Consider the following 22,250-nt stretch of genomic DNA (forward strand, 5'->3'; position numbering starts at 1 on the left):
CACAGCTCTGCACAGTTTAGCGCCAACCAGCTCTAAACCACACCTGTTTGGAAGTGTCTTGTAATCCTGAAGATGTTGTGCAGAAGCTAAACTGTGCAGAGCTATTGCCCTCCAGGAACTGAGTTTGAGACCCATGCACTATATGAAAGAAATGTGCGCTGGCTTCCAGGGAACGACTGTCCACCCCCACAAACAATGAGTGTGATGCATGTAGTGATGGGTATTTCATATGAGAATGTTGAGCCGATAATAATCATGTTCTGTTCTATCCAAACATTACCATGGTAACCTCATATTTCTTTAAAATAAAACATTATATTACCAAAAGCATGTAGGGAAAATAACATATACCTTAATCGTTGTAAATAATGATAACAGGGTAAACATTTTGAATAACACATTTGTGGCAAATTATAAAATTGGAAATTTTGGATGTACAGTAAATGCATGCAGTGGTGCTGGATTGATGCCATCTTCATATGCTGATGTTGTAACGTATAACCTAATATACCCCCCATGCTTTCATCAGGGCGGAGAAAAGCATTTACGAGAACATGTTTAGCACATGTGGATTCAAGCCAAAAATTCGCTAAAGGTGAATACGGTATAAGCTAGCTAAAATTTTAATCGATTGCTGTACATACCACAGAGGGCTAGTAATTTTTATGAATTTTCTTGCAATAAGAAGACCAAACAACATGCATGTAAATAATATGGAAACCAACATTGAATTTGTAGCCGCATGGTTTAACCTGTTTGCTCTTTTTGGCTTAGGCAAATAGTCACCATGTTCCCATGTCTCTACATAGTCTTTGATTCCGAGGGTGCAAATACGTTTGTGTTAATTGTCTGAATTCAAATTGAAAATTAAGTCACCATTTTAGATATTAAGTCCCACAACATTTCCTCCTCAATAAGCAGCCGCTTTAATTTAATTACGCATTCAGCATTCAGCGCTGAGTGAGGCGCAAATGTTTAAAATTCATGAGAGATTATTTTCCTGGACCTGCTGATTAAAAGTACTTTCAGGGTGTCCATTCCCAAGAGGAAGTACTCAGGGAATTTGCCCAGAATTACAAGGCCATGCTGTTTATGTCTTCTGGGACTGTGAGGGGAGCAGAGAGGAGTTTTGAATGAGTTGAATGATCACACCAAAAGCCAAATGGCCTTTTTAAAGCGTCTCGGGTGGCTTGTGGTTATTGCAGATACTATTTGCCAGCATTTTCTAAAAGATGTGAATGGATGTGGGACGTGTGCCAGGTTAGAGTCAGTATGCTGCCTGGACATTAGGTGAAATGAGGTTATACTTTTGACTAAAGATCATTTGTCAAAGCTTTTAATGTGTATTCTAATGTCACTGGAGGAAATGACAATGCCATAAGTATTGAAATGCTTCACCCGTAACTTTCTTCTCCCACCAACCAGGTTTTATAATGATATTTTAGATGAAATGTACTTAGAAGTAAACATTCCTACACAAATGATTTTTAACTGATTGATAAACTCTTCAGAATGGTGACCTTTCAGGAACAGGATTGCAGACCTTTGAACGAGGCACTCAAAAGTGACTAAATAACTCAATGAAGCTAACCTACAATACGTTCCTGCGTTTAGAACATATAGGTATTCATCCCTTCAAAACTAAGTAGGCACACATGAAAATGGAAAACAATCTTATAAAAAATCTAGTACCAGCAATCTTCTCCTGAGATATGAAGCCTGTAATAATGATTAAGCTTTAATAGGAACATTCAGAAAGATGCACCCTTAAAAAAAGGTAGACAGAAATAAACACACAATTGTATAACATTTAGGTTTGTTCAATATGCATCTAGTTCATAAACCGCGTGTGAAGATATAAGTTAATTTAAAACATTTAATTTTCGCCTTTATTCGTGCTTCAACAACAGTTTCACAACAAAACGAACAATTGTTTAAAGAAAAACAAACAAACAAACAAACTTATCTATCCATAAGTGACGTAATGAGATGATGTTACAGGAAATAACGCGCGCCCTCTGGCGTTCAACGGGCACGTCTGCAGACGCGCGGGCACAAACTCTCTGGCGCGGCCACGTTTCCGTCCAATCAAGTCGCAGCGCGAGCACCACTCAGGTTCGTATTCGAGGCTTCGGTCAAATGATTCTCTTCAGCGGTTAATTTTGGGTTTAACGGGAAGAAATGATCGTTACCGGGCATGTGTTTCGGTGTGTACTGGCCTGAAGGAACCTGTGAATGCGGAGAATGTTAAAAGATTTATATTTGAGGATGAGTAATGTTTTGTGGGGGAAAACATGGAGGCTACACACAGGCGAGGCCCTAAAGGCGCATTTCCCACATTTAAGAAAGAGCAAGATCATGTGCAAAATGAAAAAGTCTTTGTGACTATTTACATTTGTTAAGTGAGTATTTTAATGAGTCCAAAACGAGCTACTTCCGCTGTTAAATGTCTGACGTTGGTTAGCATGAGCTAGTGTAATGCTAACCTGCTAACTGACCATCACAACAAAGAGATGGTGTTCATGGAGATTTACATAAACCTTTATGATATTATTTATAGCAGTTACACACCCATATATGTGTATATAACGTAATTGGTTTTTACATATAGTTTTAAGACATTTGACCTGCTATGTAGTTTAAAAGTATTCAGCGAGAGATACAGGATATTTGATAATGGAGTTATTTACAAGAATAATTTCTGTCATTATTAATCCACGGTAAGGAGCACGTTACAATATATATGTGAATTAGTTTTATAAATGTCATGGTTAACTTGTGTTCTCAGATGGAAGGAGACGGCAGCACCACTGACGCCACTCAGTTAGGAATAACAGGAGAGTTTATGACTGGAGGGACATATGTCTTACAGGCCCAGGATGGTAAGGACATGAGGTTTTCATTGATCACACGTGTTTTAAATGAATAAGAAATGATAGGAAGCAAGTGTAAAAATGTATGCAGCTACTGTATCGCACTCAAATGTTTCCTTCATTTAAAGATGATGGGGATGAAAGTTTTAATGACCACGAAGATGGAAATGGCAGCAAAGATAACTTTAGAGAGCAAGATATTTACCTTCCTATTGCCAATGTGGCCCGCATCATGAAGAACGCCATCCCGCAGACTGGAAAGGTACTTTTGTGTTTTCATCGTGCATCTTTTGACTAAATCACATGGTTGTTATTGTTTTCACATATTGCATAATGTTTATTGTTATCACAGATTGCAAAAGATGCAAAGGAATGTGTGCAGGAGTGCGTGAGTGAGTTTATCAGCTTCATCACGTCCGAAGCGAGTGAGAGATGCCATCAAGAGAAACGCAAGACAATAAACGGAGAGGACATTCTGTTTGCAATGTCCACGCTGGGGTTTGATATGTACGTGGAGCCCCTTAAAGTCTACCTACAGCAGTTCAGAGAGGTAAGGTTTACTTTTCTCCACCATTCTCCAGGCATATCAAAATCACTCTGATCTTTTTTTAAATGTCCAGATGTATCTTGTTAAGCGACCACTTAAAGTTATGAGAATATTGTAGTTTTCTGTAAATGAAAATTCCTTTTGGAGAAAACATTGGCCGCATCCATGAAATCATGTTTAGAAAACAACATATCCCCATACCACGAACCTCATGAATATCAGTCTATTTTAGTAGTAAAGTTACATGCATATGTTTTCAAGGCAATGAAGGGTGAGAAAGGCATCGCTCCTGTAACCGTCAACGAGGGCCTTGGAGAAGAACTCACTGATGAGACTTTTAGTAAGTGCAAACTCATTCATATATAAACTATATATCTCTTGAGAAAATCAGACCTATAAGCAATACAGCAAAGGGTTTCAAAGGATAAACCTAGTGTTGTCAACAAAGTATAGATCATACAGTTATTAGGCTTTAGAGCGTGACCGTCATGTTAAGTGTTGTTATACATTTTGACTTCTAGCCGGTCAACTTCCTGCAGGACTGATCACTGCAGATGGCCAGCAGCAGAATGTGATGGTTTACACCACCTCATACCAGCAGGTAAGAATTTACATAAACAATGCTGTCCTGCAGATCTGAATGAATACTATAAATCTTGACTGCTCCAAATCATACTTTTTTTGTAATTACTTGGTGAATAAGTCTAAGTTATGCTGTTATTAAACAAAACATTTCTTTCTCTCCTGCTCTAGATCCCTGGTGTTCAGCAGATACAATTCTCATGACTTTAGAAAGGAGTGGACCTTGTCCATTGGTCTGTCCAGTGACAAACAAATCTCTTACAAAGTTGCAGGTCAGTGCAGGAAGACCAAGAGATGCCTGGTTATCACAGCAGGGAAAATTGTGCCTGTTGCTGATTTGTCATTCACTCAATTGATGTCTTTTTAATTCATTCAGTATTATATTCAGGCCAATTTGTTTCCGTAAGCTTGCTGGAGGTCATTTGGGGCAGGCCACGCTAAATTATGAGTCATTATTTGTTCCTTGTATATAACATGTTATTGAGTTTGGGAAGGGGCAGTGGGAAAACATGATGGACAGATCTTTGACAGCTAAGGGAATTCTCATTTGATGTCTGTTTGAAGGAGGTCTCAATGAACCTCGTGTGAATTATTGTAATGCTGTTTTTTCTAAATAAAAATGTTTGAATGTTGTTCCAGATTGGCGGATTTTTAAAACACTTCAGTAGATCTAGTTGCATGTTTACTTATTTGGAAAAAAAAACGTTTTTATATAAATGTAATAAATAATGTAATAAAACATTATTGCAATTCTTGCATTTTAAGTAGGTTTTAGCCTAATAGACAAAAATCATCATGGAAAATGGATGCTGAATACTTTATTAGCAAAACACTGAAACAAACAAAAAATTTAACAAATCCAAACCGTCGGTATAAACTGAATGGTTCATTAAAAATGGCAAATATAACACCTAGGGAACAAATTCAGCCCTAAAAACGTTAACAAATGCCTAAATACTGTTTCAGCGTATGTACAAGCCTGGCTCAAAGTTAACTTCTAGTCTGTTTGGTTATAATGTAACAATTTATTTTCTAATGAATTTATATGAATATGTTATTGCATTTTTATTAGATTAAGTTATTGTTTCTTTGCGAAAGGTCTACCAGACGTTTGTGTAACAAACCGTTTGTTTATGTTGTTGCCTCTTAGTGTGTTATTTGTTATTCTGCTTATACGGATGGTTTCAATGTTAAACAGGTTACTAAAAGTACTATAGGTATTTTTTAAATTTAAAATATAATCGACTATATAGATGCATTTGAAAAAAGCCTCACTTAGATGGATTATACTGATGGAATAGTAGTGTTATGCAAATTTTACAACTAATCCTATAAAACATTTCTAATTTAAAATGCATTGTTATTATGTAGGCACATAACATAAAAAATAGGCACAGGAAGAATATTTTCTGTGTCAGGAGTTCTAAGTGGACTTATATAAATATATTTATATATAAGAAGGCAACACTGGGGATGTTTGTGATTAAACTACAGCCTAAGCAGTTCCTAAAAGTAAATCTGTGTATTTAAAGCAATCTCTAATGTGCATTATAAGAAGGGATTTTGCTCTCCGAAACCAGATTTGGGATTTCAAAAATTCAATGACGCCTGTCACATGCGATCATCACAACTTGCAAAAAATAAAATATGTACAACAGTGACTCTTGATATAAAAATAAGTATAAATGTACATTTTACAGTGATGGTCCATTTATGATACAAAGACAGTACGAGCAAAGTGGACCTTGAGGTAAGATCCGGTTCAGTCATTTAAGGTTTTGGAGAGTGCAATAAGATGCTGAAGTTTTCACTGTGAGTCAGAGTTCACTTGCAGGTGGTATCAGGCTCAGCCAATGTGGAACCGGAGTCTGGCTGCGTCACTGAGGATTTGATTTTACTCGTGTCTGAAGGATGAAACATTTAGCTGTTAGGATTGTATTGCATGTAGTGTTTTATATTACATTGCATGGTAATATACAATACATTCCCGAGGACATGTCACAAAAAATGTATGTCGGGCGTTTATACCAGTGAATGTGACTTACTGAAATATTTAAAACTTGAATCAATTGGAAATTGGCAGGTGAGGATAATTACAGACCAAATGAAATGCATGCATACCTTGCAGCCAGCGGATCTGAGTTGCCGGACCGTATCCCTGCTCGTTTTTAGCAGCGATGCGGAAGACTATAGCGGGACGTGCCGAACAATCGATGTGTGCATTGTTCAACTGGGCTTCGCTTACTGTGCACGATGTCTTAGTACCGCGATAGATTCGGATGAAGGCCAGCTCACCGGTTCTCTCTGTATTGTTCCCTTTACTCTTCCTCACAGCTAAGTACATGGAATACTCCAGGATTTTCCCAGACAGAGAGGTGGGAGGCTCCCAGGTGATATGGACAGAGTCAGTATCCTAAGAGAGAATTCAGGCAAAGTGTAAAAAGGCCTTTTTAAGAAATGTTTTGTAATCAAATGGAACAGTTATACCTTGGTGATTTTGACAGCAGACGGCGCTCCGGGAAATCCAGGTTGGCAGGTCTTAAACTCACTGACTGGACTGAAGTCACCCAAACCACAGCTGTTCAGTCCAGCAACCCGGAGTCTGTATGTTACTCCCGAGGCCAATTCCCGCTTCTCCCGCCCTGTAAAACTATGAGGACCAGGCAGCCTCCACTATAAGACGGGAACACAGGTAAGCTATTGACCAACACACATATTCTGTTGTTTTAATAGAAGAATGCAATTGTGGACGGACCTTACTGTCAGCTAGGTTTTGATCGGACAGGATGGATGCCAGGTCACCATCCTCAGAAGGCAGGAAGTAGTGTGTAACCTCACAAAACAGTGTTTTAAACACTCCCACGTCAAACCACACAGAGTACTCTGTATTTTCAGGCTGTAAGGGGACAGAAAGAAAATGTGTTTTACGGAGTGTTACAGGGTAGACAAGCACAGAAAATAATATTAGTCCTTACGTGTTGTGATGGGGCGGGCAAGGTGTCTCGTTCTGTGAATTAAAAAAACAGCAAGAGAGATGTTTTTTTAATCATGAGATCAACAATCCCAACAGACCAGAGCGAACATTATAAAACTGCCCTTATTCTCATCAGTTGCTTTTTTATTTTTTAGCGTGCGCGTGAATAATTATGAAACCTATTTGACTGATGCTAGTATAAAAGAAAACATGGCATGATGATAGACAAAGGGAAAGAATACAAGAGAAGAAAACATTCATATACCAGAATGTGTTGTAGGCATTACATCAGACGTAGGGTCTGAATCTCCTGTGGGTCGGATGTCCTTACCGGTCTCTTTCGCCTTCAAAAGGCTTTCCTGAAATGTTATTGAAAAGCGGGACATATGATTGCTTAGCTTTTCTAAGCAAGGGCAGATGTTACTTGTTCTAAACATATTTTGATTTCACTAAAGTATGCAGAAAACCCACCTGTAATGAAGAGTCTCTCTCTCCTGCACCTTTGGCATCTCCACCTACAGTGTTTTTAAGTGGGTGGGAGTCTGGAAAGATGATTGACAATGAAGTGAGTATTCATTATTTAATTAGATAAAAAACCTCTAATGCATATTACCTTTCTTTTTTCATTTATCTAGATTTTTCATTAACAAAAAATGTGTTTGTATTAAGTGTCTGAATATCTGTTATCAACATTAAAAGGCATTTATAGTGATAAGCTAGCTTTGCTTATTGTGTAATACACACCTTTCTGTACAGGGTCTTTTCCATCTCCTGGGTCTGGTATAGAAGTCGATTTGGATGGGGAACTGGGAGAAGTGATGGGCTGCACTTGAAGCAAATAACATTCGGCTGCAGGCAGAGGGCGCCAGGCAACATGCAGCATTTTGATTGTAGACTTTACAAGGAACACAGCACCAGGAGTGGAAGGCTTCTCTATACACACACAAAACAGTACATCAACACACCAAACAGATATAATTATCAGCAATCTCCTTCCACCTTTGTTGTTTGCATCTCTCACCTGTCTCCAGGTACCACAGATCATTGCAGCAGATCTGGTAGTTATTGCACTTTCTGTATCCATCTCGTCCGCTCCAGATGTATAGACGAGTGGCAACAGCTGCCGCACAGTGGCCAGCTCGAGCTTTCGGGCAATGCACACTGCCCTCTCCCGCATCCACCGACTTTGCAGCTGTTTCTGACCCATTCTGATGTTCTTCCCGAGTCAGGTTGTGCCAAGTCAGCGTTTCTACAGTAAGCAAAACGTCACAAAAGAAGACATTATTCGTTTTGAGCTTCTGACAATATTAATAGAGCGAATTAGTTTTGTTAGCCGTACTAGTACAAAAGTTAAAATATTAGCCCCTTGCCTGGATTTCTTATGATTAGAGTCATTTTTTAGGCAAAAGTTTCGCCTACGTATAAAAAATGAAAAATAATGTATGTCTGTTATTTTTTGTTTTCTTAGGTAACAGGAAGAAAGTATGACGAGTCGTACCAAGGTTTAGAATGGAAAGAGAGTTGGTGCAGACCCATTTGACTCCATCGGTAGAGAGCAGGTCCTCTGCATCTCCAACAGGAACCCAGCCTCCAAACACGTATAACCTACAACAAAGAAAGAGGACAATGATAAGGAAAACTGATGTGGGAGAACACAAAGGTAAAATAAATGGACACTGTTCACTTATCAAAATATTACATTGACCATTGAAAGAAATGAAGAACAATCACTGAAACGTACACACCGGTGAGGGAGATGACTATAGGCTTAGTGAAAGAAAAAACAAAGTTGCGTCATTACTTGTTTCCAATCACATTGGAGGTGTGCAGACTTCTGGGTAATGGTAGTTCCCCTCTGGTTGGAGGTAATGTCCAGGTCATAGTTTCTAAAACAGAGAAAAACATATGCTTTTAAGAAAAGAACAACTGGGCCAAATGACAACTATATAGACAGATACAACAGGACATGCAGCTTAAGGTTTTTCCTGAAAAGAATCGGACTTACCAAGGTCTAGCTGCCACATGTCATTCAATCTGTGCCCACACATGCCCCCAAAAACGTAGAGCTTTGGGGAGCTGCCACCCTTGCCAGTGTACACCACAGAACTGTGGGATTCTCTGGCTGATGGTCCTCCGCCTTTGGTTTCTGGAATGTTCCAGCCTTTCACCCCGGATTGGGCCTGTAGCTCTAGTTCATAAAAGTCATCCAGGTACCTGCAAAATGTACGTTTTTGCGTGAGCATGTGCTTTTGAGAATACAATTGCTTTAAATATATAATGTTTACCGTGGTACGTTTCCATTCGGGTCTTCGCTGTCATTGGCCATTCCACCTAAAAGGTAGCACTTGTTGGCATGGAGAGTGAAGCTGTGACCAATCCGCGGACATGGGTGATCGGCATTCTTCGGTGGGCGGGGCTTCAGTTTCTTCCACAGCCAACGACTGGCCTGCCAGAGGAATACTGGGTCATCCATAAGCACTACACCACATTTTTATTGATACTATAAACATTTCTGATCACGTTTAAAAACGGCAAGTCCTTGAGGATAGCAAAGAGACAACAACTTTCACCTGCAATTCATAAAGACTGTTTGTATATTGGCCAAATTCAACCATGCCCCCAAACACCAAGATTCGTGTTCCCTCACAGGCAAAGCCATGGGCAGCACAGCCAGGTGGGATATCACCTCGAACCGCTGGTAGGAACCACTGCCTGGTCACTGAAATGAAAAAATGGGCAAAAAAATCATTTCTCTGCAAGAATACATAAACCCATTGTTCGATATGTCCGTGCAATATACTGCACCAATGTAACGTTATTTCGTGGTTTAATGCAGCAACGGATACACAGATCGTTTAACTTTAAGCATGAATTGTTTTGTACTGTGTGTTATTGATGGGACTGATTTCCGGTGTCCTACCGGTGTTATAAACGTGTAGGTTGATCGCTATTCCCTCGTTTCCACCACCAAACACAATCAGCAGCTCCCGGACGGCTACTGCCCGATGACCGTGCCTTGCGCGGGGAACCGGTCCAGCGTAAGACTTCACCCGTTTCCACAAAGGGCCTTTATTCGCCATAATGGGTTATTTGTGTTTTTCTTCATAAAAGTTTAACTGCATTACAGAATAGAGATAGACGTACCATGATTGCAGTTAGCAACGCTGCCCCGGGGGTAGGAACGGCTTACTATTGGCCATACTCGTGTCACGTGATCATAAAGGGCTGCTGTCTTGACCTATCCGAATCATTTGTGTTCCCAAGCACCGCCTATTTGTTTTTTTAAACGCAGTTGTAAAATATTTACATGTAAAAAAAATAATAATAATGTAATACACTCTCAAGAATAACTCTTGTTATTCGTTTTTTGTTAAAAAGTAAAAAACAATTTATATACATTATTATTTTTTATCAGTTCCAGATATATCCGTTATATATTTTTTAACGTAAATATGTTTATTTGCATATTTGTTTTTTGAAAAAACAAAGACCAAGCGATAGAAAATAGTAATAAAATAGTAATGTTTTTATGTCGAATAAAAATGTCATTTTTATTTGTGAAGCGCTTTTCACAATCCACGTTTATACAGATAATCCCGGTTGCTTAAAAGATTTGTGAGTAAACCCGATGTTTTTATAAGCACGAGAATCATAAAATTAGTCAAATGTGTCCAATCTTGGTAGTGTTTAGAAGTTGTAATTACGTTTGTGAAGCATAGGGGTCAACGCAAGTCACTTTGGATTTTCAGAGGACTTTTATAAATATACCACAACCACCACACATCATCTGGAGCAAAGTGGTTTTAGAAACCTATTTAGAAATTTAGACTCACTCTCAAAATACAATATATTCTTTAATGAAACCAGTAGACCTTGCCTGAGGAATATATGAGGAGGGAATATGACCTGCGTGATCTATTTACTCCCAGTTAAAGGTCCCATCATATTGGCTTCGTCTGAGTTCTATCCCAACACAAACACAACAAACACTTGTCTCCAACGGTTTTGTTTTGTTGAATCAGTATTGAAACGTCTCAAGAGATACAAAAATACTTTTTGTCAATCATAAAAAGTTGTTTTAGATTTAAAAGATAATTTTCATGGATACCCAAGTGCAACGTGGCGGGGATTGAATCCGGGTCTGCAGTGCTCAAGTGCAAGGTGTTTACCACTGAGCTAACTCCCCAAAAGTTGAACCCAAAAGCTGAAGAGCAATGAGCCAGGATGCCTGTGTTTCTTTCCAAAAATATAATCTTTACTTGAAGGAAAAATACAAAGTACAAATTAACAAGGAAAGCCGAGCTTCCATAAACCAATGACACAAAACAGACACAAGGGTCAAAAGGTATAAACTTTGTTTGAAACTGTTACAGAAGAAATGTGGCATTGAAGGTTTTTTTGTCAGGCTATTTGGTTCTGTAAAGAACCTTTAACATACACAGAACCTTTAAGTTGAACAAAAGGTATAAAAATCTCACATTAAATGGTTCCTGTTTGAAGCATGATGTCTGAGAAGAGCCTTTTTTCGGCTTCATTAGAGTGTAGCTACCATCCGAGGCAGAAGAAGGGGAGGAAGACTCCAGATAAACACAGAAAGTGCTGAGGTGAGGATAGCCGAGCGGCTGTGGAAAAATAAACAAGGGGAGATCAGTTGAATACAAAGAGGGAAAAAACAATGATGTTGTGCAGGGGGTTGCTGGAGAGAGAACGAATGGAGCCAGGGACGATAGATGAAAAAGAGGTATTTTAGAGAACGACTTTGAGTTCAGGAGTGTGAGAAAACCGGATTAAATGGGCTCTCCAAATCAAAGTGTTGTGATGAGATTGAAGCAAAAGGTGAAAACAGAAAAGATGAAGAGAAAGACGTGAGACATTGTGAGAGAGACATATGTTAGGTGATGGAGACACAGGAAGTGTAGCGGATACATTACATTGTTTTCATTATTTTGACATTGCTTGATGAAAGTGTTTCCATTTTCAAAAATATTTCCCCCATTAACCCCACGAAAAACGTCCTGTTTCAAACAATGCTGGTTCCTTCCTGTCAACCTTGTAAAACAATTTAGCATATTGTGTAAAGTTGAGCCGAGCTACAAACAACAATGAATGCATATCTGTTTTTTGTTGGTAAAGTTCTTTTACAACCTGTTGTTTTACAAGCATTTGTATTGCAGTAGACCTGGTAGATCTCATTTTTTATGACTCATGAGGACAGGGTGACACTTCCTAATTATATACATTACATCAGTGTTGTGTACATATTAGCATTTTTATGAGTTTGTGTGTGTGTGCTGTTGACCTGTTTTATTAGAACCTTCCTGCCATCCCTTTAATGTTTAAGTCTGTTAAATTCCACATGGCCCTTAACATTATTAGATTTTCTGCTTTAAAAAAGCCCAAGAACCCTTACTGTTTGACTCAGTGGCAAGACAGGCTTTACCTGTCTGCAACATTTAGCTTGACAGATGAGCCCGATATTACCTGTCAATTGGGTTACAATCCTATAATAAAACAGTGATTGCTTGGCAGCGGTGTTCGGGACCTGAGATCAAACCGGCATTACGTGACGGGGTTCTTCATATCCCAGCTTAGCCAGAATTTGCTTGTTGATAAGACTCGGATTGGGACACTGGGGCCTTTGGGGTCGGCTCTCATTTTAGGCAGATAAGGGGAGAGACGTGGAGAGATTTTCAAGCTTCCTCAGGGGTAAAAAATAGTTGAAACGCTTACTGAGATTGGAACTGCCTTGAGTATCCCGCTTAACATGCATAAGGTTAAATCACATTTCTCTGTCTCTCTCTCTCTCTCTCACGCACACACGTAATCACAACTGAATGCATTTGCCTTAGAACAAAATATGAAACCATTGCTGTATCAGATGCAATGTGGTTTGTTAGTTGGCTTTTTGATGTAATGTATTGCAATACAATTCATACATACTCGTCACTGGATGTGGAAAATCCCTCCTACTGGTTGGACTAAGTCATTTTAAGCTTTACCTTGCCACCCTGATCTCATTGTCGTTCTTAATAATGAAGAGGATTTGTCCATGAATTTTGTGTTGTTTTATTTTTTATGATACATGCAGTGGATTGGATAGATCATTTTAGGATGAAAGACATGATGATTCTATTAAGTGAGCAATTTACAATTAAGACATTCATTTCATTGTGCCTGCAGGTTTGGTTTTCAATGGTGACCTAAATGGACACGTCTGTGAAATCATACACACGAGCATAGACCGGTACTTTTTACTGCCATGTTTTATTTTTTGTTGATATGTATACATAACATCTATATTTACATGATATTTATTGGCTTTACATTATTTTTAACACAAGAAAGATATTTATAAAGTCAGTTATACATGTAAATTATATTATATATCTAAACATTAGAGAGAACCACACATCCAGGGGCGTACTGGCGGATAAATGCGAATGCACGCAAGGCGAATGCAGAAGACACTACCTCCACCACCAATGTAGTTTACTTTTGCGAATTTTATGGCCCCAAACGATACTAACAATAAGTACAGACACACACAATTCACTCTTTACATTTACATGGCTGACGCTTTTATCCAGAGCGACCTACATTGCATTGTACAATACATTTTTTAAGTATGTGCAATCCCCCTGGGATCGAACCTATGATCTCGGCGTTGCTGGCATCATGCTCTAACCACTGAGCCACAAGATGTAAACAGATATAACACTTCTGCCTAAGGAAGGAAGCATAATTTCCCACCAACATAGGACACATAGAAAGCATAGCAATAAGCAAAATCAAAGTCACAGACTTTAGCCATAAGAAAAAAGTGCATCACAAAATAATGTGCTGTATGGTAAATGTATCATTTATATTAATGAACAAGTTATATTTATTAAGTTAAAGCATTAGTTCACAGGGCATCCGTTGAAGGCAGTCATTAATCCATTCCTGTGTTCTCGCTCTATATGCAGCTGTCATTCATATGAGACAGGCTCTTCCATCAGTGATGTAATGATGTAAAAAGCAGAATCTTATCAGACCACATAATGTTGCTGAGCAGTACACATAGGACATAGCCATTCAAAACATATTACATCAAGTTTAATTTATTGTCTCTTTATCTGGTCCCACCACACGTGGCTCCGAGGACTCAATAAACATGCACTGATTTGATTTACAAGAGCAATCAAAGGAAACACATTGACTTGATTTGCAAGAATAGTCTGGTCCTGTAGACTGACTGGACGTTCGGGAGTTGCAAGGCTCCCTGAAAGAATCAAAGCCATCCTTTGCTCTCCGGGCAGTTGCTAACTTGGCCAGAAATGTGTTTTTTCTTATGCTGCTGTCTGAATCCTCTTTTCGGAGCGAGTTTCGGGGTCTGTTACAGCAGGGGAAACAACTTAAAATGTCGCGGAGGAGGTGGCCGCTAAAGAGCATGTAGATCCAAGGGTTACAGCAGCTGTTGAGACTCGCCAACAAAGCTGAGAGGGTCACAGCAGCGTTTTCAGAATCTTAAAGAAATAAGAAAGGTTACAGGTTTAAAGCCTGAAGAGGTTACACAAACGATCAGCACGGTGTGCCTGAGTATAGTGTACATGAGTACTGTTTTCAATCGGATAAAAACATTAGATATTTTCGTGATGATAGTTTTGACAATTAAGTATCAAGATGGATTTTCCTTGGCTTGGTCAGATAGGCAAGGGACACAATTGATTTTTAAATAGTGTCACAATATGTAGTTTTTAATGGATGAGCGCATCTCTTCATGCGTAATTCACATATAATTCACATATCGCGTCTGGCGACATAAAGTCTACTCGCACCCTAAGTCCTCGTTTTCTTATCATTCACAATATCTGATGTTTGAATCGATTCGATTAGGTGATTGTTGCATTTTAATGCTCTTCAAAAGCCTACACATTTTTTAAACAGCATTTGGTGCGCTCGATTTACGCACCAATGTTTAAAGAAGGTTTAGCTGTATTGTGGTTTAATAAAGATTGAAAGATAACAGGGCAGTAACATTATTCCTTTTCAGAGTTCTGACCTTTATGTTTATAATTCATAGATAATTTTGACTAATTATTAAGCCATCGAATGCATTTCCATATTAAAAGATAATAGAAAATTCACTCGCATTGCTTTTTTGACACAGATTTATATTTGTAGTACTTTGTGCTGTGCCATGACCATTTTAATACAGTTTATTTACATTGAACAAAAGAAAAGCACAAGATCTTCGTGTGCATTACCATCCCATGAGAAGTTTACATCCCAGACTGACCACATCTGGACGATGAAGAAGGGCGCCCAGCAAACGATATACGCCAAAACAATCACGAACGTCATCTTGACCGTTCTCAGTTTGGCTCTTGAGATGATTGTGACACTACTGACAGACGCTTTTCCAATCATCCCCTTTTTCGTGTTGTACGGCGTTGCTCTTTTAGTCTTGCACTTTATGTTCTTCCAAATAGTTTGGCATATGAACCCGTAGCAGATCATGAGAACGATGACAGGGATGAGAAATATGCCCACGGTGATCCATGTGATGTAGGCACGTATGCCCCACGGCTCTATGAAGTGTCCCCAGCAGTCGTAAACATCCGAGCCGTTCTGGATCTCGCTCAAGGAAAAGATAAAGTATTGAGGTGTGCTGAGCAACAGGCTGCACAGCCAAGTGGACCCGATCATGACGTATGCGCGCTTGGTGGGCTGCTGAAGGGTCTTCAGCGGGTGACATATGGCGATGTATCGATCCAGAGTCATCATCACCATCATATAGGTGGACGCGAACATCCCTAGGACTTGGAGATGCTTCACAATCCGGCAAAGGAAGTCAGGTCCGTAGAATCGAAAGGTGATCTCCCAGCACAGCTGCGGGAGGACCTGAAAGAAAGCCACGACCAGATCCGCAAGACTCAGGTGCTTGATAAACAGGTGCATGCGCGAGCTCTTTTTCTTGGTGTTGCGCATCGCCAGCAGCACGCCCATGTTCCCGATCACGGCTACGAGTAGGGTTACGCTCAAAACCGTTATCTCTATTTTGGCCACCTCTTCGTTCCGACCGAACGGGTCGACGTCGTTGCTTTGGTTCGCCATGGTCGGGTCTGGAAACATGGTCTGGTTCTCGTGCGTAAAATTGCGCGCGTTCTCTCCGTTCCGGAGCATCAGGTACGTGGAGAGGCGCGCACTTCTCTGGGCTTCATCGCGCACGGAGACACTCAAGCGTAATGGCAACAGAAGTGGGATCCCTGCAGTTTTCTGCGTCTTTGACAGCGAACAGGAGCGCGTTCACAGTGGACAACACCCGACGCGTAGGCTTCTTAAGAATCCGAAAGACAGATCATACTCAACGTATGGCTGCTGAGGAGATGAGCGAAGACCACAACTTGAAGGTTGCCTGACAAGTGTTGCATTCCCTAAATCCAACTCCAGTTGCAGGGGTTGGAACTTATGGGCCGCCCCTGATTTTTTCTGCTCGTGTGCACGCCCATGACACAAAAATCTAAAGCTTTCTGCGCGCACGCAAATCATGCGTTGATACGTTGAATATTCGGTCAATTTATAAAATAGCTTTATCAAATCATTGCAATGTTTATATTAAAAAAGCCCAATGTCTTTAAGAACAAATTCCCCATGGAAACATAACTTAAGTTTCTTTTAATAAATATATCCTTTGGCCATTCTTAAGGATGCTCAAAAAGTGGGTAACAGCAACAGTTGTGCATCTGTAAAGAGAAAGTGATCTAATACACTCAATGATAAAACACTTGTGATGTGAAATAGATATTAATCGGTTATTATACTGTGTTATATTAAAAGCACGGCCATATGCAAATAGGAGGAGAAAGAGGGACTAAGAAGTTTTTTGGGCCTATATTAAAAAAAATCTCTTTTCATAAGTTGTTTGTTCAAAACAGTCATATTCTAGTGATGCGCAATGTGCAGCATCTAAATTAACAATATAATTAAATATTTCATCTTAAACTTGTACACCAGGTTGTTTAGTATTGAACTTAAGGCACTTACTTTATGTTGAACCCATGCCAAGTATTATGGAAACGAAAGGGCATTTGCATTGTGGGATATTGCATTCCTCTCAGTGGTCTAGTTATTTAAGGCATGTTTTGACAAATGCAGTAAGTCATTCAAGTATTTCATGTATACAGAAATGTCACATACTGTGCACAGTATGCGTACTGCAAGTGCATGGCTCTGTTACGCTCACAGAGAAAAAGCTCTCAGCTCTTGGCATTAATCAGACACTGTTTAAACATGACTGTGTAATATAAGCTTGTGGTGATAAGGATTTTAATTACACATCCCATTTTTTTTGGTTTGAGAGAGAGAGATAGAGAGAGAGAGAGAGTAACTATAAAGACTCACATGCATGCTATGATTTTGTAGCCAAGAAATCAATAGGGTTATAACTTCATTTGCATTTCATGTTTGTTCTTTTAAAGGTTGTTATCATCACCATCTTTTCACCGGATATAAAAAGGCGAGATTATCCGGCAGTTACGATGTCATTTATGTTAGAAAAGCTCCAGGAACACTCAGCCTAGCCATTACCCATAGCACATGTAAATTTGTGAATTCAGTATTTTTTCCAATGTCAAAGCATCACTACAAATTTTTACAATAATTATTGAATTAAAACGAATTGGAAGATGTAGCCTTAATTAACACTGAATGTGCACATTTTCCTATTCATTGTCTGAAGAACGCTGCTTTTCACCGATGAAAGGTCCTAAATATGATGGAAGACTAGGATCCAAAGCAATCCAAATTCCAAGAGTGGTCTAGAGTGGCTTTCTCAGTAAATGTCTGAAGTGTTGGAGTGGCTGGAGGGATCCTGCTGTATCACACGACATGACTGGAGGTAAGTGTCCTAAGTGTTTGATGGAACAAAGCGATTATCCAGATTTTACACTGATGTGGCCTACCATAAGTGCTTCCTCAAAAGAGCGTCTAGAATGCTGATGCTCATTTCTTGCTCTGATTATCCTTCATTACACATGCCTGCCTCATTCATGTGACATTTACAGTCTTATTGGCTGATTGTTATGTCGATAGCCATTCATCAGATTGAAAAGTTCACGGTTGTGTCGAATCCAGAAGCTGCTTTGAGGTCCACCAGTTAGACTGCATGCACTAGGATGCATTGGTCATTTAAACAATATTTACGGGGTAGGATGCCCAAAAGTTAACACCCAAAGTAATCGTTGTAGCAGACTCCATCATAAACTTTCATTCTTCCGAAAGCCCATAAGCTATGCAGGCGTTCATTATTTTCCCATAAAGGACTGGAGAGGGAGACTGTGGGCAGCGCTGAACAAAAAGACCATTAGATAAAAAGTAACTTGTCTCTTTAATGGAGAACAAGAGGGCAATCTACAGGCAGGAACAGATGTAGAGATCATATGTTCTCCGTCTCGTCTGTATCTCCAGCCTACACATCTCGTAATCTTGTTACCTTGGGTTAAGTTGTGTGTCTCCACGAAACATCATTGAAACCATGGGAGAGTGATTTGTGTGTGTGTGTGTTTAAACGAAAAAGAGAGAAGTTTGTACTGGAGCATAATAGAAAAAAGTCAGTAAAAAAACAAGAATGAGTTTTAATGTCTAATTTATATGCACAGAGCCTCAGGCTATTTAAATTCAGCATTTTCTGAAGTGGGAATATTTTTATGTCAAAAGCTCAGCTGAATGTGGCGGGGGGAGTAAATAATAATTTAAGGTTATGAAGTTTGTGCATTATAATGGACTGCATTGATTAATGTATTTGGGTGAAGGCGTCTTAAGATCGATACATTATTAATCATTCTTGAATTAATTTGTCAAAATTTGCTATCAAGATGACATTTTTATTAGATAAGCTCCGCCCCTCCACAACCCTTTAGAGGATAAGTGGGTTTGAAGAACAGACGGGTATGTTTGTGTGTTACTGGTTAGTAGAAATCTGTATGTGTTAAATGAAGCACAATAATGCAAAACATCAAAAATGTATAAGCAACTAAGGATTTTTGCATGAGCGGGTTGTCTTCATAATTTTATAATCATAAGTGATAATGCTCACATCTTTTTGTTATTTCTTTAGCTTTGGTGCTCGTGAGGATGAGATTTCCTTTCATCAGATTCTCCTTTTACATTTCCCAATCTGAAATCTAATCAGGTTGAAATTTTAATCATGCCGATGACCGTCAAAGCAGTCGGTAGTGAGACACGCTTCCAGCAAATGCACATAGCGAACAGTCATGGCAGAAAATAGGCTTTTTTCTGTCAAATGCCAGAGCTGGCAGTTAAAATACTAGTGATGTAACTCAATGAAGAAACATTAGATGTTCGGTGTTATCTGAGGCCAGGTATCAGCAGTTCAACACTGTTTCTCTAACCATCATTCATTTATTCAAGAAAAGGAGACGGGAGCGTGTAAGGTAATTGAGTCCAGGGCCAAACAGCCACTTTTGAAGGATGTCTCTGTTATTTTCCCTGTGGCTTCTGATTCCTTTCAAAAGAGAGATGTTAAGAGAGACTTCTATATCGCGCATTTCTTAAAAGTGTTTGAAGATGAACATTATTGGTCTCATTAAAAATAGGAATGAAACAGAGAAAAAGCAGTAAGAAAACTTTGTGGGTAGTTTAAAGTAATAGTTATCAGAAAATAAAGGTTCATTTACTTCAAAGAAAAAAATTCACATTTAATGAAAGCACAATGTGAAATTAAAGCACCACAAATTTACATAAAATATCCTTTTTTAGTTTATGAAAAAATGCTGTTTGAAATCTATAAATGACTCTTTCGACGGTGAAACAAAAAAAGAAGATATTTTGAGAAATGTCTCAGTGGTTCTCTGTCCATACAATTGAAGTCAATGGGATCCAGTATTGTTTCCAACGTCCTTTAAAATTATTCCTCCCGTTCCAAACCTTTGTTTATCTGTGCTAGTTTCACATGTGAACTTGTTAGTTTCTGTCATGCCAATCTGTTTTGTGTTATTACACCCCAACAAGACTAACATATGATGGATGTAATGATGGTTGACTTAACAGAGACCCTAGTGGGGGACCCTAGTATTTATGGGCTCCCCTCTGAGGTTTATGTTTGACCTCTGACTCATGCCTGACCATTGGCAACCACGAGACTGGCAGAGCTGTAAGAAAATTATTATGTAAACAAAAATTAACAATAACAATCCAGTTTAACTATATGCACTAAATGAGAATCGCCGCACGCTGAGATTTTACAGACTTAAACTCAAAAGCAGATCATTTAATAAATACCTGGTTAAATACATTCAATACAAATGCAGTGTTCTTATTAAATGCTCCTCTCAGTTTAGAAGCAGTACCAAGAAGAACATTGTCTATTTAAGTTAATCAAAACGAAATAGTTGCATAGATGTGCCTAAAATTACTCTTGAATAAATTGTTATTCTTTTAGACTTTTTTTTAGCTTTTTGGGGATCTTGGCGGTTTAAATTACCATCCGCTTTTTTAGTAAAGAAAATATGAGCTCTGACAATCTAAGATATATCTGTTATTATATGTGGCGTCTGCTTTTATTAAAGTCTGTTATCATTTGTTCTCACCATCATATCATAATAAACATCTCTGATTTTCTGAGACTAAAACAATCCAAATGTTTGACCCACTGTTCTATTACCACTATCATATTTCCTTTTCTCTTATTTGTTTCTCATTTTCAGACTTCAGCAGCATGGGTCGAATAGTAGTTACAGGATTGCTGAACTTTTTTAAACGTTACAACCCTTTTATGGTCTTTAATATTTCAATGTGGTCCACTAGGGAACTAAGATCAAAGGCACTAATAGAAACCAGAACACAGTACAAACTTGATCTCTTTTGGTTTTGCACGAATTGTTGATTTTTTTGTTAAGAGTGAAATGAATATGTGTATTTCTTATCAACCAGAACTTTGGCTGAGTGACGAAGACATTTAGCCGAAGAGACGTACGAGAATATTTTTGTTAGTGTATTCACACGTCTCAGAACCTTCATTTAGACTTGTTTGGATCTGTGGCTGTAGAAAATAATGGATTTTCTTAATGGACCTGCTGTTTTAAACTCAAAAGCAGGATCTCCCACAGGTTTACTTTTCAAACATGTCGACTATTGATCAAGTCAATCGATTTGAAAGAATTAAGGCAGTTCAAACTCAATCCAGTTCGTTGTGAAACAGAATTGCGGCTTTATGTGTGTGTGCATGTGTATGCAATTTCTTAACATTACAAAAGAAACAATTATAACATAATAATTGCCCATTATGTTGTACTTTGGTTAAAATCACTTGAAAGCAAATCACATCTTTATTAGGTAGTTGCATCCCTTCAGCACTTAAAGCAGCTTAAATGTCAAGTTTCCCACCGGTAAATACTGGTGGCATTTACATCATTCCGACATTATTTAAGATTCTGCATTATTACATTGCATGTTTACCTGCACCTCAGGGAATCACGGTGATAAATAGCCCAGTAGTCTTTGGCTTGCCTACTCTTGTTGCATTCCCAGACGGCTGGAGAAAACGAAATGTGTAACAAAACGCATGATCTATAGCAGAACTTTACACCTGCAGAATTCCAAAACCAACATGTAGCTATATACATGTGTGTAGCACATCGAGTATAAGGGAAAAATTCTTTCATCATTTCTTCACCCTCTTGTCATATCAAACCTGCATTAGCCATTTACTTTTGGCAGTGCCCATCGGCTTTGTATCCGTACAGTAGAAGTGAGTGGGTACCGCTGTTGATCGGCTAGCAACATTCTTCAAAAAAATATTTTTTTGTGTTTTGCAGAAGAAAGAAGTCATACATGTTGGATATGACAAGAGGGTGACTAAACGATGACAGAACTTTTTAGGTGAACTAACCCTTCAAAACAAATCTAAGGTCTACAAGAGCGTTTGAAATAAGATTGCCTTACAGGATCGATATCATATACGTTCAATTGCCGATACTATGAAATGTGCAATATAAGCTCAGATGATGAGGAATACTGCGAAGCTTGTTTTATGATGTTTACAATGTTACCGTTTTACAATTGGTCGCACACATGCATGCATGCGTCTTTTCTGTTTCTGCACCATAATTTCCAATTTAAAAATGTTTTGAGGCAAACAAGCAGGTCTAGTCTAGAAAAGGGCTCTTGATACACCTCCATCCTTCACGTGTGGCTGCGCATTATATCTCCAAATATAAATGAGAAACACGTGTCTTGAGTGTTCTCATACTTTAATGGTCTTTAAAAGACACAA

General features: G+C 38.8%; 3 protein-coding genes across 6 annotated transcripts; 1 reads left to right on the top strand and 2 right to left on the bottom strand.

Annotated features, from left to right (window-relative positions):
• The first annotated feature begins 2,006 nt into the window (after positions 1-2,006).
• Positions 2,007-4,634, top strand: nfyba (nuclear transcription factor Y, beta a). 4 transcript variants are annotated; one of them, XM_079454546.1, is made up of 7 exons: positions 2,007-2,115; positions 2,789-2,882; positions 3,002-3,135; positions 3,226-3,423; positions 3,682-3,760; positions 3,942-4,021; positions 4,174-4,634. In XM_079454546.1, exons 2-7 carry the CDS (start codon positions 2,789-2,791, stop codon positions 4,204-4,206), a joined length of 618 nt encoding a protein of 205 aa, XP_079310672.1. In that variant the 5' UTR covers positions 2,007-2,115; the 3' UTR covers positions 4,207-4,634. The 4 variants fall into 4 exon arrangements, with proteins under 4 accessions (XP_079310672.1, XP_079310673.1, XP_079310674.1 ...); XM_079454547.1 differs by having other exon boundaries at positions 2,087-2,402; XM_079454548.1 differs by having other exon boundaries at positions 2,092-2,207.
• Positions 4,635-4,800: 166 nt separating this feature from the next.
• hcfc2 (host cell factor C2) lies at positions 4,801-10,131 on the bottom strand. The gene is made up of 15 exons (XM_079455405.1): positions 9,897-10,131; positions 9,547-9,695; positions 9,262-9,422; positions 8,982-9,190; positions 8,778-8,862; positions 8,475-8,581; positions 7,998-8,225; positions 7,721-7,909; positions 7,448-7,518; positions 7,242-7,335; positions 6,978-7,009; positions 6,758-6,898; positions 6,490-6,675; positions 6,124-6,415; positions 4,801-5,906 (listed from the first exon to the last, which is right to left on the bottom strand). Exons 1-15 carry the CDS (start codon positions 10,054-10,056, stop codon positions 5,827-5,829), a joined length of 2,184 nt encoding a protein of 727 aa, XP_079311531.1. The 5' UTR covers positions 10,057-10,131; the 3' UTR covers positions 4,801-5,826.
• A 3,098-nt stretch (positions 10,132-13,229) lies between these two features.
• On the bottom strand, positions 13,230-16,400 carry avpr1ab (arginine vasopressin receptor 1Ab). Its single transcript, XM_079453983.1, has 2 exons — positions 15,223-16,400; positions 13,230-14,481 (listed from the first exon to the last, which is right to left on the bottom strand). Exons 1-2 carry the CDS (start codon positions 16,139-16,141, stop codon positions 14,072-14,074), a joined length of 1,329 nt encoding a protein of 442 aa, XP_079310109.1. The 5' UTR covers positions 16,142-16,400; the 3' UTR covers positions 13,230-14,071.
• Between the last annotated feature and the right edge of the window lie 5,850 nt (positions 16,401-22,250).

Source organism: Barbatula barbatula (genome assembly GCF_947034865.1).
Source record: "Barbatula barbatula genome assembly, chromosome: 4".
NCBI lineage: Eukaryota > Metazoa > Chordata > Actinopteri > Cypriniformes > Nemacheilidae > Barbatula > Barbatula barbatula.

Bases quoted from the DNA above. Each gene is read 5' to 3' on its own strand.
- nfyba (XM_079454545.1), top strand. From the start codon at position 2,768: ATGGTTAACTTGTGTTCTCAGATGGAAGGAGACGGCAGCACCACTGAC. The intron at 3,136-3,225 runs GTACTTTTGTGT...TTGTTATCACAG, and splicing joins CCATCCCGCAGACTGGAAAG to ATTGCAAAAGATGCAAAGGA. The intron at 4,022-4,173 runs GTAAGAATTTAC...CTCCTGCTCTAG, and splicing joins ACACCACCTCATACCAGCAG to ATCCCTGGTGTTCAGCAGAT.
- hcfc2 (XM_079455405.1), bottom strand. From the start codon at position 10,056: ATGGCGAATAAAGGCCCTTTGTGGAAACGGGTGAAGTCTTACGCTGGA. The intron at 9,696-9,896 runs GTAGGACACCGG...TTTTCATTTCAG, and splicing joins CCTACACGTTTATAACACCG to TGACCAGGCAGTGGTTCCTA. The intron at 6,899-6,977 runs GTAAGGACTAAT...GTCCCCTTACAG, and splicing joins TGCCCGCCCCATCACAACAC to CCTGAAAATACAGAGTACTC.
- avpr1ab (XM_079453983.1), bottom strand. From the start codon at position 16,141: ATGCTCCGGAACGGAGAGAACGCGCGCAATTTTACGCACGAGAACCAG. The intron at 14,482-15,222 runs GTAATGCACACG...TATTTCTTTAAG, and splicing joins TGTAAACTTCTCATGGGATG to ATTCTGAAAACGCTGCTGTG.